Here is a 14,175-nt window from a genome sequence, read left to right as displayed (position 1 = left end):
ACGGAGAAAGGAATGAAGAGAACCGAGAAAAAAGTTACATATTTTCCCTTCAAAGTTCTCCAATTAATTTTACACGAATTCGAACTACTATTATAAAAAAAAAAAAAAAAAAAAGGGGAGTGAATAGCCCCACACAAAAAGATAGAACTTAAGGGAAGATATTAATTGATTGTGATTTGTCTATGCACCACGAATTGAAGAATTCCACTATTTCTTTCGCACCAAATGCTCCCCCAACAAATACTTATATTATTGAAAATTAAAGAAAAGATACGTACTGCCTTATCCTCTTGTTAATAATTACAGGAGTGCTACAATGACAAAATTCTTGACTTACTGACTCATTTTCACTAAAAAACAAAAGATTTTCAAAGTTTGACTTTGATCTCGACCGTTCTTTTAATCGTGTGACTCATCGAGTCAAACATTTTGTCAAAGATTCTTTGTAAACTCAGCATTCAAACATAGTAATAACAGAATTGAGTGCATAACAAATGTTGATTATTATTAATAAAAAAAAAATCACACTTGGAAAGGGCGGACAATTAGCTAGAGCAGCGGGTGCTGTAGCGAAACTGATTGCAAAAGAGGGTAAATCGGCCACATTAAAATTACCATTTGGGGAGGTCCGTTTGATATCCAAAAACTGCTCGGCAACAGTCGGACAAGTGGGTAATGTTGGGGTGAACCAGAAAAGTTTGGGTAGAGCCGGATCTAAGTGTTGGCTAGGTAAGCGTCCTGTAGTACGAGGAGTCATTATGAACCCTGTAGACCATCCCCATGGGGGCGGTGAATCTCGTCTACTAAGTCATCTAATTCAAGGAGATACGTCTGGATCTTCCTCCTTCTTTTCTGCTATGTAAAGGAAATAGTAGTCGCAATCATCCGTATAGGATAGTTATTTCAAGGCTCAGGGCAGCTAGTTGTCTCAGTTTGTTGAGTCAAGGAGTAGTATCTAAGTAGTTAAAGGGAGTCGAGGTTCTACCACCCTACTGTTTTGTTTGTTCATAGGGAGTCTCCAACCATGCGGAAAAGGGCTGCAAGTGGACTGGGTTTATGTGTTTGAACTGACTACGACCAAAGTCATGGCTACTTCAACCAAAAAAAGGCGACCCCCTATGAAAACCGAAAGAAGTACCTCACCTCACTTACAAAGAAGTAGTTGGAGCTGGGCTCCGAACTATTTCGGTTTGGTTTTGTTTCATGTTTCTAAGAGCGGTCTTATCAAAATAAAATAACTTTATAGTAGTAAATCTTTGAAATAGTTATTAGTAGTAGTAAAAAAAATGGGTTAATTCTATTTTTCTCCCCTAAAGATGACCAACTCGTCAAAATAGCCCCTAAGATGACCAACTTCCAAAATGACCCCCTAAATCACTTTTCCGTTCACTTTACCGTCAGATACTGTTTTTTGTTTTTCTCATTACCAATTCTACGATGCTGACTGTACTTGTACAATATTTATGGTCCCAATAACATTGATTATTCAGTTTAATCAATTCATTACTAAATTTCTTGAACTCTTAACAACTACTTTTTATTAATTCCAAACCAGTTTCTTTTTCTCTCTCTATTATCTTCAACATCTCTTATCTTGATCTTCATCATCAATATTTACTCATCAAGCTACTAAACTCTTTGCAAAAGCAAACCATTGCATTAAAACCGACAATCATAAGTAAATGGGTACTTCAAAAAGCACTAGTCTAGGGAGAGAAAGTACAGTGAATAAAAAAAAATCAACTAATCGACCAATTGAAATAAGAAATGAAGCTAATAATTTCTATAACAGCGAACCTAGTATCCATAAGAATCAATAGCTGGACCATTATCTTCCTCAGCTTTAAAGGGTAATTAGATGGAAATTTGTAGTGATATAATGTACCCACAATGATTTCCATAACAGCCAACCATTCCCATCATAGCAAACCCTTTTAAAACACACTAACAAAATGTGGACAGATGATGATGACGACGATGGCGATGGTGCAAAGAGATTCTGAAGATGATGATGATGAAGATAAAAGGAGATTTTTAAGATGATGAAAATAAAAAAAGATTTTTCAGATGACGATGGTGATGAAGGTGGAAATGGGAAAATGTAAAGATAATGGAGGAATGAAAAAATTAATTAGGGAAAAAAGAATCAATTGTTGAGAGAAAATAATAATTTATTAACGAATGGCATGACTTGTTGATTAATGATCTTGAAACTATAAATATTGTGAGTAATGTCAGAAGGGTAAAATCGGTAAGAAAAAACAAAAAGAACTTAATATTTGACGGTAATTAAATGGAAAGTGATTTACAGGGTAATTTTGGGAGTTGGTCATCTTTAGGGGGTCATTTTGGTGGGTTGGTCATCTTTAGGGGGTCAAAATAGAATTAACCCCATAAATATATATATCCAATGTGAAGATTAATTACGTCCGTCATCTAGATTACTAGATATGAGATCTCACAAATAGCTGTCCATACAACAACCCAAGTAATTGTTGTATAAATAGGGCTGAGCAAATTCAGAATAACAAACACTAAACTCATAACCAAGTCTCATAAGTATAGTTTCAACTGCTCTCTCTCCTCCTATAGGTTTCAAGCTAGAAACCAATAAGAGGTAATGAAATTTGAGCTAGTAAACGAGTTAGTAGTGCCCGCACCTGCGGCCGATGTCTGGGCAGTCTATAGCTCCCCTAGTTTCCCTAAACTAATCCCTAAATTTCTTCCAGGCATAGTCGAAAGTGTTGACATAGTTGAGGGTGATGGTCATCTCGGTACCGTTCTTCAACTTGTATTTTCTCCTGGTATGTATAACTTTATATTGCAATTTACGCATAGAGTAAAAGAAACATTTAAAGAAAAATAAGCAACGGTACAAACTGTCGCTAAAAGTATTTTGAAATTGTTGTTTATATTAACCAGGAACCGTGCCGTTGACGTACAAAGAAAAGTTTGTGACAATTGATCACGATAAACGTTTGAAAGAGGCGTTACAAATTGAAGGCGGGTATTTGGAGATGGGTGCAACATTTTACATGGATAGCTTCCAAATCTTGGAGAAAGATAGTGATTCATGTATAATCAAATCTATGACTAAGTGTGAAGTCCCTGATGAACTTTTCATGAAACTTGCTCCTCTGATCAGTGTTTTTAAACTGGTAGTATTGGCTAAATCTGTTGCGAAATATGTTTTAGAACATAAAAACCCTTTACCTTCTGAACATTGATCACAACACCAACCATAATCCTAAAACCTATGGTACTAAATTATGAATAAATATAATTTGTGACTTGTGTGGTTAATGTGATGCCTAATTTATTCGTAAATTATGGTATTGGGGTACAATTACGATAAATAATATAACGGGTCATTAAAATAAGGAAATAAAAGTGGATATGTTTGTAATATGATGGTACTGTCTCCTCTCGGTTGCCAGTAGATGTTGTCCGATTTGATCTATGTGAGTGTTGTAATATATTATAAGATGTAATGAATCCAAAATAAAATCAAATGTGCGGTGTTCTACTTGTCTTGATTTGATCTTTATGTAGAGTAATTAGTCAATTTTGCATCACAAACTGCGCGTTAATAAAAAGGTTTGTTTCAAAATGATCCAGTGACCAACTTGTCAATTAGTGAAGTTCTCTTGTTCTTGCTCTTCCACGGAAACTGCGTGAGTTCTATTTTTCAGAAAAAATAATTATCCACCCTGTCCAAGGGCGGATTCAGGGAGTGAGGGGAGTATTGGGGCCGATTCAAGGGGAGCGGCCTGTCACAACCCATCACTTAAGGGCACACCAAACAGAAGCTCACACAGCCCAGCAGCACCAAACAGCAAGCCTACATAATTGGAAACATAGCATATAGGGCCGGGCTGCCTTGTACATAAACTTAGGCTTCATTTTGCACATTTATGGGTTGGGCTTGGAAGAGTTCTCTAGATGCATTTTGATCATCCAAGAATACTTCAGAAGTACTCGAAAGATTTCGAAGGGAACCGTAGACATATGGACTAATCTTGTCTGTCGATTCGTCTGGTTTGCTGTATAAATCAAGGAATGAAAAGTATATCGACATATTTCGATCGAAATAGCTGTAATATGTCGTTTTTTCAGATTAGAGAAATGAGAAGTTACTTACGTAAATGTTGTGCAGGTTTCCCATCGAAATATTCTAGCGATGTTTGATTTACATTTCGAAATATACGAAAAAAAAAAAATGAAGAAGAAAAACAGATCTTCATCCTTTCTTCTTCATTTTTAGGTAGATTTGTTTAAAGTTTCTCTCTATTTTAATTGTTATTATCCTTCATCTTCTCCAGGAAACTCAAAGAAAACTATATTTAGTGTGAGAAGATTTGAGATAGTCAAATCATTTTGGATACTTGTTTTGTTTATCTTTTCAGTCTATATAATAATTTAATTAGTTTAGTAATTTATCATCTTCTAAGTTGACATTGTTTATCTCATCAAAATAAAGTTGACATTATTCATTTTACCTCCACACTAATTGTGTGATTGCTAATACCTCCTTAAACATAACAGATTGGGTTAAATTTTTGTGAACTTTTTTCATGTTTGCCCCACATAGTTTTGAGATAGTCACATCATTTTGATACTTGTTTTGTTTATCTTTTCAGTCTATATAATAATTTAATTAGTTTAGTAATTTATCCTCTTCTAAGTTGACATTGTTTATCTCATCAAAAAAAAGTTGACATTATTCATTTTACCCCCACACTAATTGTGTGATTGCTAATACCTCCTTAAACATAACAGATTGGGTTAAATTTTTGTGAACTTTTTTCATGTTTGCCCCACATAGTAATTATTTTATCTGTTAACATTAAAAATATACATTACATCTTTTAAATGTTTAATTATGGTTAAAAAGTCTTGTTACGTACTATTAGTTTATATTTTTGTCGTTTCCATAAATCTTTACACTGACCGAAATATTTCTACGAAATGTTTTCAACTTTTGGACTGATAGAAATTTCTACCGAAATTTAATTCCTTGGGATAAATAGGGGTGAACCCCCTCATCTGTAATCATCCAAATGAGGATTAAAGAGCTTAAGAGTTGGAGTGGATTATGATGATGTCAAAATCTGTCATTCGGCTATCATTCAGGATGAGAGACCACTTCGTTGAATCTTCTGTTTGCTTCTCACGAACTAAGGCGAAACCTACAAAGAACTCGGAAACCTTTCCGAAACTCAGGATAGTTAGAGTGTTCTAAAATATTGAGTATTGAGTGATTCGATTTTAGGAATTAGACTTTTGATTGATGGCTAAGACAAGGTGGTCGAGATCCACCGTGTTGTTGTGATTGTAAGCGTCGTGACTTCTTCGAGGTGAGTTCATTACCTTTTATAGTCTCGTTTGGTCGACTGCATCGACCGGCTAAGACAAGGTGGTCGAGATCCACCGTGTTGATTGAAACTACTATTTTGTACAAATGCGATATTAGGATTCCTGTTTGAAATTATCTCGTATATTTGATATAGGCAAGTTCTCTTATTCAAGGATACTCGGTAGTTAGGATAGATCGAGTTTCCGATCGTGTTTAATTATCTTGAGAGAAAGTTTCCTCTCTGCAAGACTCATGTATCCCAAGTTACTTGAATACTAAAGATCCTCACCGACTATGACCTTAATTAGATTTAGAATTAAGTTAGTAAAGCATTAGGCACGCTTCTACTCCCTCCCCCCCCCCCCCCAATATTTCGGGATTAAGGTATCGGCCTCACTTATGCGGACCCCCCTTGTCTTCTCTCAAATCTCAGAGCAGATCTGGTTGTATTTTAGCCATAGCAGGGCTTAGGCGCCTAGAACAATCGTACGGAACCTCTAATTTTAAACTTCAACAGTAGACCTCTTTCGGATTCAACCTCCCTGTTGACTTATCATTGGTTGACCTGTTGGACTTTTGGTCTTTCCTTAACTTATTGACCGTAGTCAACGGATGATCATTTTTCGGATCATCAACTTAGGAACTGTTCTAAGCATACTTTTATACTTTGAACTTATAGTAATAAAGCATAAGTCTCTCTTTAAGAGGGTTGTACATATTTCAAGCCTTGTTCTTTTGTTGCTTTACTTGGTGTTTGAATAGCCTAGCTAGTCAAGGTTACACTGGCATATAAGGGAAGAAAAAGTGTTGTTTGACAACACTAAAATAAGTTCCACCACTACAAAATTGAAGACTTCCCGATGGCATAAAACTGTCGGTAAAGGCAAAAAACCATCGGAAATAACTATTGTTGACGGCAAAAGAGTCGTTGCGAAAAAATCAACCCATCGGAAATACAGTCGGAGAGTATTATTCTCGATGGCCCCATTCCATAGGATTTATTTATCGCCGACAACAGATTCAAATTATGTCGTCGACAATAAAACTTTACTGCCAATAAGGAATATATTTCCAGGGACGGATCTAGAATTTTCACTTAGGGGTGCGGATTTATATAATTAAATAAATTTTTTTGCAAACATAGTAATTAATAAAATACTTATATTCATTAATTATATTAATATATCAACGACTACAAACGCAATTGACCTCTACGAGAGTTCATATTTTGAAATGTTCGCATAATCGACTCATTGTCAATTTCACTAATTTTTTTCCAATAAAGACTAATAAACTATCATTTAGCTACGCATCAGTCATCCTGTTTCTTAAGCATGGTTTAGCTAGCTTCATAGCTGAAAAGGCTCTTTCAACAAAGTCAGTTGCAACCGGCAAAGTTAGTGCTAAAGTGATAAGCAAATAAACTACTGAAATGTAATTTGAGAAATGTTATGTTTTATCCCTCTTAGTTTCCACCAATGTTCTAGCAAAAGCTCCAATTTCATCTAAATTTGAGAAATCGTCATTCTATCTCATATTGTAAATGTAATTATCAAGCTGAGAACTAAGTAGTATAGTGTTAAGACTACTGAAATCTGACGGATAAAATTCAGCAAGACGCATTAACTTACTTTTGTCGAAAAGGGCAAAATCTCTAGATGGACTCAAACATGCCATACAACGGAGCAACTCGGTATCCTTCTCAGTGAAACGATCATTTAATTCTTGAAGTTGCGTATGCATAACGGTATTCAAAATCTCCACTTGATAGTGATAAAAGTTTGTAATTTGTTGTACATTCATTCTGCTTCTCCGATAAATTGAAGTTTGTAGGGAATTATGGTAGATGAATTGAAGTTTATAGGGTTAGAGTAGACGAATTGAAGTTTATAAGATTTAGGATATATGAATTGAAGTTTCTAGGGATTTATGGTAGATGAATTAAAGTTTGTAGGGGATTAGGGTAGTTGAATTGATTTTATATAGGTACTAAGGTAGTTGAATTGATTTTATATGAATTTAAAATAATTAAATTTAATAATTTCAAAAATAAAATTAGTAGATGAATTGAAGTTTGTAGGGGTCTAGGGTAGTTGAATTGATTTTATATTTAGGATAGTTGAATTGATTTTATATGAATTTAAAATAATTAAATTTAATAATTTCTTCAATAAAATTAAAGATGTGACAAACTGAGTGTACCATTAGGTCGTGCTCTAATTTTCGTTATATCTATACACGCACAGTTTCATATACAGTAAATGACACATGTATTTAAAAAAGATCAATTAAAACGCTCAAGGTGGGATTCAAAATTATGACTTTCATGTAATGATAATTTGAATTTCAACAAAAAAAAAATGTAATGATAATTTGAAACCCATGTCTTAACCACTACGCCAAAGCCTTCTTCATGGAGAAACCCTTAGAATAACATCTTGTCATGGAGAATAGCACCTTGTCCATGGTGTATTAGAACTGTATTGTCGTCAATAGACATTTTTCTGAAAGAAAAACCAAAAAAAAAACCTAATGCATCTTTTTTTACAAAGAAATAACATTGTATTGAATTAGTACATAGATATTACAAGGGGAAACTGAAATATTGAATTTGAGCACCCACAAAAATGAAATGACATACTACATTGATACAAAGAAAACCTTTTAATAACTGGTGTGTTTGGACGAAAGAATTATGAATCTACGAATTCATGAGCCTTTCTATTATATGATTTCACAGATTTATGAGTCTAAATGATTCTTTTTTGTTTGTTTGGTACCTAAAAAGAACCTAAAGATATATAATTATTTTAGAGAAAATTGAAAACATTTAAAAAAAAATTTGAAATTTCTAAGAAGTGTTTTTTCGGAAAGTTGTTTCTTTACCGCTTTTTCTAAAAAAAAAATTCGAAAAAAACGTGGTTTTGAATAAATATGTTTTGGGTTAATTCCGTTTTGGCCCCCGATTTGTGACCAACTGGCCGTTTTAGCCCCCATAAGTGTCCGGCAGTTCGTTTTGGCCCCAAAAAATTCCTAAATGGCCCCAAATTTTTTTAACCTCCCAATTATACCCCCATGGCATTTCTGTAATTTATTTTTTTTCTTTTTCTTTGTCCACCTCATCTAACAATTGACACATCACTCTGTCCACCTCACCCTTCTTCTCCGGCGAAAGGTTGCCGGCCGGAATAAAAAATTCCGGCCGGCCACCTTTACCAAAATAAATTTTTTTTTTTTTTTATTTCTCTCTCTTCTTCATCTCCTTCTTTCTCTCTCTTCTTCATCTCCTTCTTTCTTTCTTCTTCTTTCTTTCTTTACCTCTCTCTCTCTCTAACCCTTCTATTTCTCTCTCTCTAACCCCTCTCTCTCTCTCCCTATAACTCCGGCGAAGGGGCGGAGCCCCTTCGCCGGAGAACCAGACCTTGAAGGTCTGGTTGGAAACCAGACCTTCAAGGTCTGGTTTGAAACCAGACCTTCAAGGTCTGGTTTCAAACCAGACCGAGATCTGGTTTCTACAACCAGATCCCGGTCTGGTTTGAAACCAGATCGGAATCTAAGAAACCAGATTCCGATCTGGTTTCAAACCAGACCGGGATCTGGTTGTAGAAACCAGATCTCGGTCTGGTTTGAAACCAGATCTCGGTCTGGTTTGAAACCAGACCGAATCTGGTTTCAAACCAGACCTTGAAGGTCTGGTTTCCAACCAGACCTTCAAGGTCTGGTTCTCCGGCGAAGGGGCTCCGCCCCTTCGCCGGAGTTATAGGGAGAGAGAGAGAGGGGTTAGAGGGAGAGAAATAGAAGGGTTAGAGAGAGAAAGAGGTAAAGAAAGAAGAAGAAAGAAAGAAGAAGAAAGAAAGAAGGAGATGAAGAAGAGAGAGAAAGAAGGAGATGAAGAAGAGAGAGAAATAAAAAAAAAAAAAAAATTTATTTTGGTAAAGGTGGCCGGCCGGAATTTTTTATTCCGGCCGGCAACCTTTCGCCGGAGAAGAAGGGTGAGGTGGACAGAGTGATGTGTCAATTGTTAGATGAGGTGGACAAAGAAAAAGAAAAAAAATAAATTACAGAAATGCCATGGGGGTATAATTGGGAGGTTAAAAAAATGTGGGGCCATTTAGGAATTTTTTGGGGCCAAAACGAACTGCCGGACACTTATGGGGGCTAAAACGGCCAGTTGGTCACAAATCGGGGGCCAAAACGGAATTAACCCATATGTTTTTCTGTTTAAAAATTTGTTTTTTGCTTAAAATACTTTTTTTTTTAAACACGGGGGTTTGAAAAAACAAAGTTTTTTTTAAAACACGGGTGTATGAAAAAAAATGACTTTTGTAATAAAAACTGAAGTTTTTGAAAACACGATTTTTGGCACAAAAAACAGATTTTTGAAAATAATTATTTTCTGGAAAAAAATGTGTCTTAAAAGAAATACTCCGTAGTTTTTTTTTTTGATTTTAAGTTTGAAATTTGGGTCTAAGAGCATCTCCAATGCAAACTTCATGAGAACTCTTATTGTCATATGTATCAATTTGAGATTCTCTTTATGACCCTAATGAGATCCTCAATCCAAAAAATAACTCTAATGCAACACTCTAAAAGCCTAAAAATTATTTGGGTGTCATTTTGCTTGATAGGTAGTTTCGCATTTAATATTGAGCGAACAATTGAGATCTTCAAAAGACATCTCAAATATCGAGTTTCATCATGAGACATCGCAATATTAAATGTGTCACATCAACCTAAGATCCAAATTGAGTTTTAGAAAGAGTTTTCTTGTAAAAAAAAAACTCAAAATATTTTAGGTGTCACTTTGGATTTTGTCAATTTCAGTCTTTGCATTGGAAATGCTCTAATTACAGGTGGAGCTGGGATTTTAAGTGAACCCTGACTAGCTACTAGAAAATATATTTTCACTTTGAATGTATATGTACTTGTAACAAGTGATTTAAAGACACTTTTTTTGGTGAATGTACGATTTTTATATCATTAATCTAATATATATCTAAGTTTTTCAATCTAAAATACGTCATTTCGAACCTTCATGTAGAAAAGAAATAATATTCACATACATTTTCATTAATGTGATACGTAATTTGAAGACAAAAATATGACATTAACATAGTTCAGATGAAAAACAAGAATTCTATGCGACTTGTAGGATTCGAATGGCCAACCTGAGTTGCACATGACCATGCGTTTAACTTCTTGGGCCAACTCCAGTACTTCTGCCTAATGTAATTTTAATATCAAACGTTTACTTTTGACTATAGACAGGGTGCGCCCGAGTCTGGCTCCAACCTTGGTTCTAATAATTAAAAGTACTGTCAAACTTTAGTGGTGGGTAGAAATCTTGGTCCAATACAAATTTAAGATTTTTTGTAGCCCACAGACCAAGAAATCTTGATTCCTACGCGATCTTTATTTTTGGTAGGGGTCCATCCTACTTTGAGATGGTGCATCCACAAATCCCATAGGGATAAAATGGCTATAGGATACTGGTGTTGCCAACCCTTATAGGCCCAGAAATGTTAACCTACATTTTGTCTTAGAATAAACATTCAGCCAAATTAATGAACCAAGTTTCAATGACGAAATACTATGACTAGGGCTTTTTCGTTCTTAAACATCTCTCTCACCTCTACCTCTCATGAATACTATCGTTAGGGTTTTATTGTTCTTAAACATTTGTCTCGACTCTCTCTCTCTTCTCTCTCATGAATGCTATGATAGGCATTTATAGTGTCATCGACCAATTTAACACCAAGAGAAGTTTCGTATTGCCAAATGATAATCTTTTCCATTTTCGTAGGCAATAGCATTCTGCCAGTTTCTTTAGTGGAAAAAGTTCATGCCGGGAGAAATTTCAAATTCCCAATAAAAAATATTGCTCTTCGGAAAATCAACTCTTCCAATTATTAATAACCATTCAATCTTGGAGCTCTTATCCTTAAGTGAATACATACGAAAAGTATCTCTTCACATGGCAATATTGCTACTATTTTGAATTGATAAAACTTATTAACTAGAAAGACATTCTAGTATCGTAGAGAAAATATTAAGAAGAATGTCTCGTACTCGTAAACATATTTTTTGATTTTATGCCAACTTCTTTCAACTAATCTACATATCGTTGTCAAGTAGAGGTTCAAAATAGTTCAACAAAAAAAAAGTAGAGGTTCAAAATGTTGAATATATTGCTTTATTTTATGCCAAATTGCTAGATTCATAGATAAATCAGACACGTGCCAAATATGCAATAAAGATATTGAAAATTGAAATGATAGAACATGCGTTCTTTTTTTTTGTTGAAATAGATTGCATAAATTAAATCAAAAAGTTATTACAATATCTATTAGCTAAAATACATGGGACATTCGACCACACTTTATTGCGTTTATTCTTCCTCGCCCATCTTGCCAATTTGTTTGTATTTGAATTCAGTTCTCTCCTGGTATAATTGAATTTGATCATCTGGAATTCTTTCATGTATTTCTTGATTTTTCTGATGTGTGTGATTGATTGCCATAGTGCCAGAAATATCAGGTTATATTTTAACATTCAATCTCCCAAAATAGAATCTCTCGCAACATGGATTTTATCATGAAAATCGCTTCCTCCTCTAAACCAACTCTACAAAATCAACGTCGATGCCGCTTTTATAAGCATCAAGGACAAAGTGGGAATTGGATTAATTAGTCATCCATGATAGACCATAATTCTCACACAATCAACACCAATAGAAGGCTTACCAAAGCAAGGAATAGTGAAGAGGGAGAAGCTAAGGCGATAGTAGAAAGCATTCTATAGGCAAAGTCATTGCACCTAAATCAGATAATCGTCGAAAGCGACAATCAAACAATCACATTCAACCTTCAAGGTAATTGAATCAACCCTTTTTGCTCGTTGGACTATTCAAGCAACTCTGCTGGACATTCAAGATCCCAAATAATTCTCTTCAATTCAATTCTCATACTGCAATAGAAAAAAATAATATTATATCTCATAATCTGGCCAGAAGTATCATTACTCGCTCATCTTTTAAGGACATGGTCCATTATTCTCCGTACAATACTCAGATGTAAATATGTCTATGTATGGTATTTTCTTTCAACACGAAAAATAAAAAATAAACATCTCAGGCCAAAAAAATTAACTTTTAGAGTAAAACCAGTGTGGGGTTCGGGCTCCCAAGTTTGAGAGTCCCGGAGCTTTTCTCAATTCCAACGTCGGTCTCCCGACCGGAGCTCCCAAATCAAAATAATGTACGTGTGCGAAATTTTGATTTTAGATTTCGACTATGAATTAAAATGTGATACTATTCGAGAGAGATAATTTCAAAAAAAATAAACACAAAAAAATAAAATAAAATAAAATATTAGAGAAAAATATTTTAAAAAAAAGTATTTAAAATAATTAAAAAAGATAAAAAAAATTAGTTTAAAAAAATAAAAAATAAAATAATAAAGTGGGCTGTTTCGGGGCTGGGAGCCCCCCAGCCTGGGCTCCCAAGAGCATGGGGCTCCCAGCCCCACCGAGAGCCCAGCCCCAGGGCTCCCGGGTCCACCACACTGGTTTTGCTCAACTTGTTAGTTTCATTACTGAGACACGACAAGATCACAGTCATCCAACATTTTTGCTTGGTTCATTTTGACGTAGAGACCCCCAACTGTAAGAGACAAAGTGTTCACCCCCAATGAATAAATAAGAACCAACCCCTAGTTAATTTTCTTGTAGGACAAGTTAGAGTAGGTGTTACACTAGAAACAAAAAGGTGTTCCAGCAGCTCAAGATCGATAATAGAATACGTTATATAAAACGGATCAATGTGAAGAGATCCGAAAGTCAAGATGAATCTAAATGTTATCTCATCGAAAAAAAAGATGAGTCTAAATGTTGAGATACGTGTGTAAACACGTGATATAAAAGACGGATGAGATAAGGAGATCCGACGATCAAGACTATTCCGAGACGTCTACATGTTGGCGTCTTGCAACTCGACATGTGTACATGTTGTCGTCCTAATCCCACAGGCAACCTTCACCAGCTCCGGAGACGGAAGAGTTAGATATCGTCACACCATGGTAATAACAAATTAATAATCAGATCAACCCAAGAAGTAAGGACCCGAAGGAAACCATTAGAATCAAACGACGTGCCAAGCGAGATTAAGGTTGGAGCTGACGGCCTTTAGAATTAGTGGGCGGAAGAGTACTCGAGCCCATCTATGAGACAACTATGGGGCCAACAATATTTTTTATAACACGATACTGGGAGATAATGGTATTCATTAAGTTCTTTTCTTTTTAAATGTCAGCGTGCCTCAAATTCTTGACTTCTAAAGTCGAAAACTAGACTTCTTATCAGTCCAACTAAGGGTTGTTGGCTGGTATCCATGAAGTTAGGTGTCAAATACTTTGGGTGTCCATGGAGTTGATACAACTACTTACTAAGAGAACACTTGTTGTACATGCTAGGTTAACGAAACTTGTAAGTTTCCAAAGAACTCTCAATTTTATTTCCAATATCTTATTCATTGTTATACAACTCTTTATTTATAGAAGTAGAAAAGAAAAGAAAACAAACCAAGTTTGTTAAGTTTGTTGTTAAAAACAGAAAACAGAAAAGTTAGGTTGATTAACTAACTTCTCAACTAACTTTTCTTAACAGGTGGAGAGTGCCCTTAACACAGATGAGACTTGAACAGGCTGGGCTGCTTCCATTGACTTCTCCTTGACTGAAGACCGAAACCCTCTTGACTCTTGACTGTCATTGACCATATAAGAGACTTGTAAATCCCTAATTCCTCTTTTCATTCTTCGACTTGT

At 35.2% G+C, this 14,175-nt stretch overlaps 1 protein-coding gene across 1 annotated transcript; it reads left to right on the top strand.

The window, feature by feature from the left end:
* Positions 1 to 2,410: 2,410 nt before the first annotated feature.
* On the top strand, positions 2,411 to 3,534 carry LOC147536669 (S-norcoclaurine synthase 2-like). Its single transcript, XM_086639776.1, has 2 exons — positions 2,411 to 2,804; positions 2,923 to 3,534. Exons 1-2 carry the CDS (start codon positions 2,621 to 2,623, stop codon positions 3,225 to 3,227), a joined length of 489 nt encoding a protein of 162 aa, XP_086495902.1. The 5' UTR covers positions 2,411 to 2,620; the 3' UTR covers positions 3,228 to 3,534.
* Positions 3,535 to 14,175: the final 10,641 nt, after the last annotated feature.

The sequence above is a fragment of the Eschscholzia californica genome, unplaced genomic scaffold (genome assembly GCF_041429995.1).
Source record: "Eschscholzia californica isolate CP2 unplaced genomic scaffold, dmEscCali1.0.p SCAF_5, whole genome shotgun sequence".
In the NCBI taxonomy this organism is placed as follows: domain Eukaryota; kingdom Viridiplantae; phylum Streptophyta; class Magnoliopsida; order Ranunculales; family Papaveraceae; genus Eschscholzia; species Eschscholzia californica.
Note: the sequence above shows the minus strand (reverse complement) of the source record. Positions and strands in the feature narration are given on the sequence as shown.

Excerpts from the sequence above, each read along its gene's own strand:
- LOC147536669 (XM_086639776.1), top strand. The coding sequence starts at position 2,621 with ATGAAATTTGAGCTAGTAAACGAGTTAGTAGTGCCCGCACCTGCGGCC. Across the intron at positions 2,805-2,922 it reads TCAACTTGTATTTTCTCCTG|GAACCGTGCCGTTGACGTAC; the intron begins GTATGTATAACT and ends TATATTAACCAG.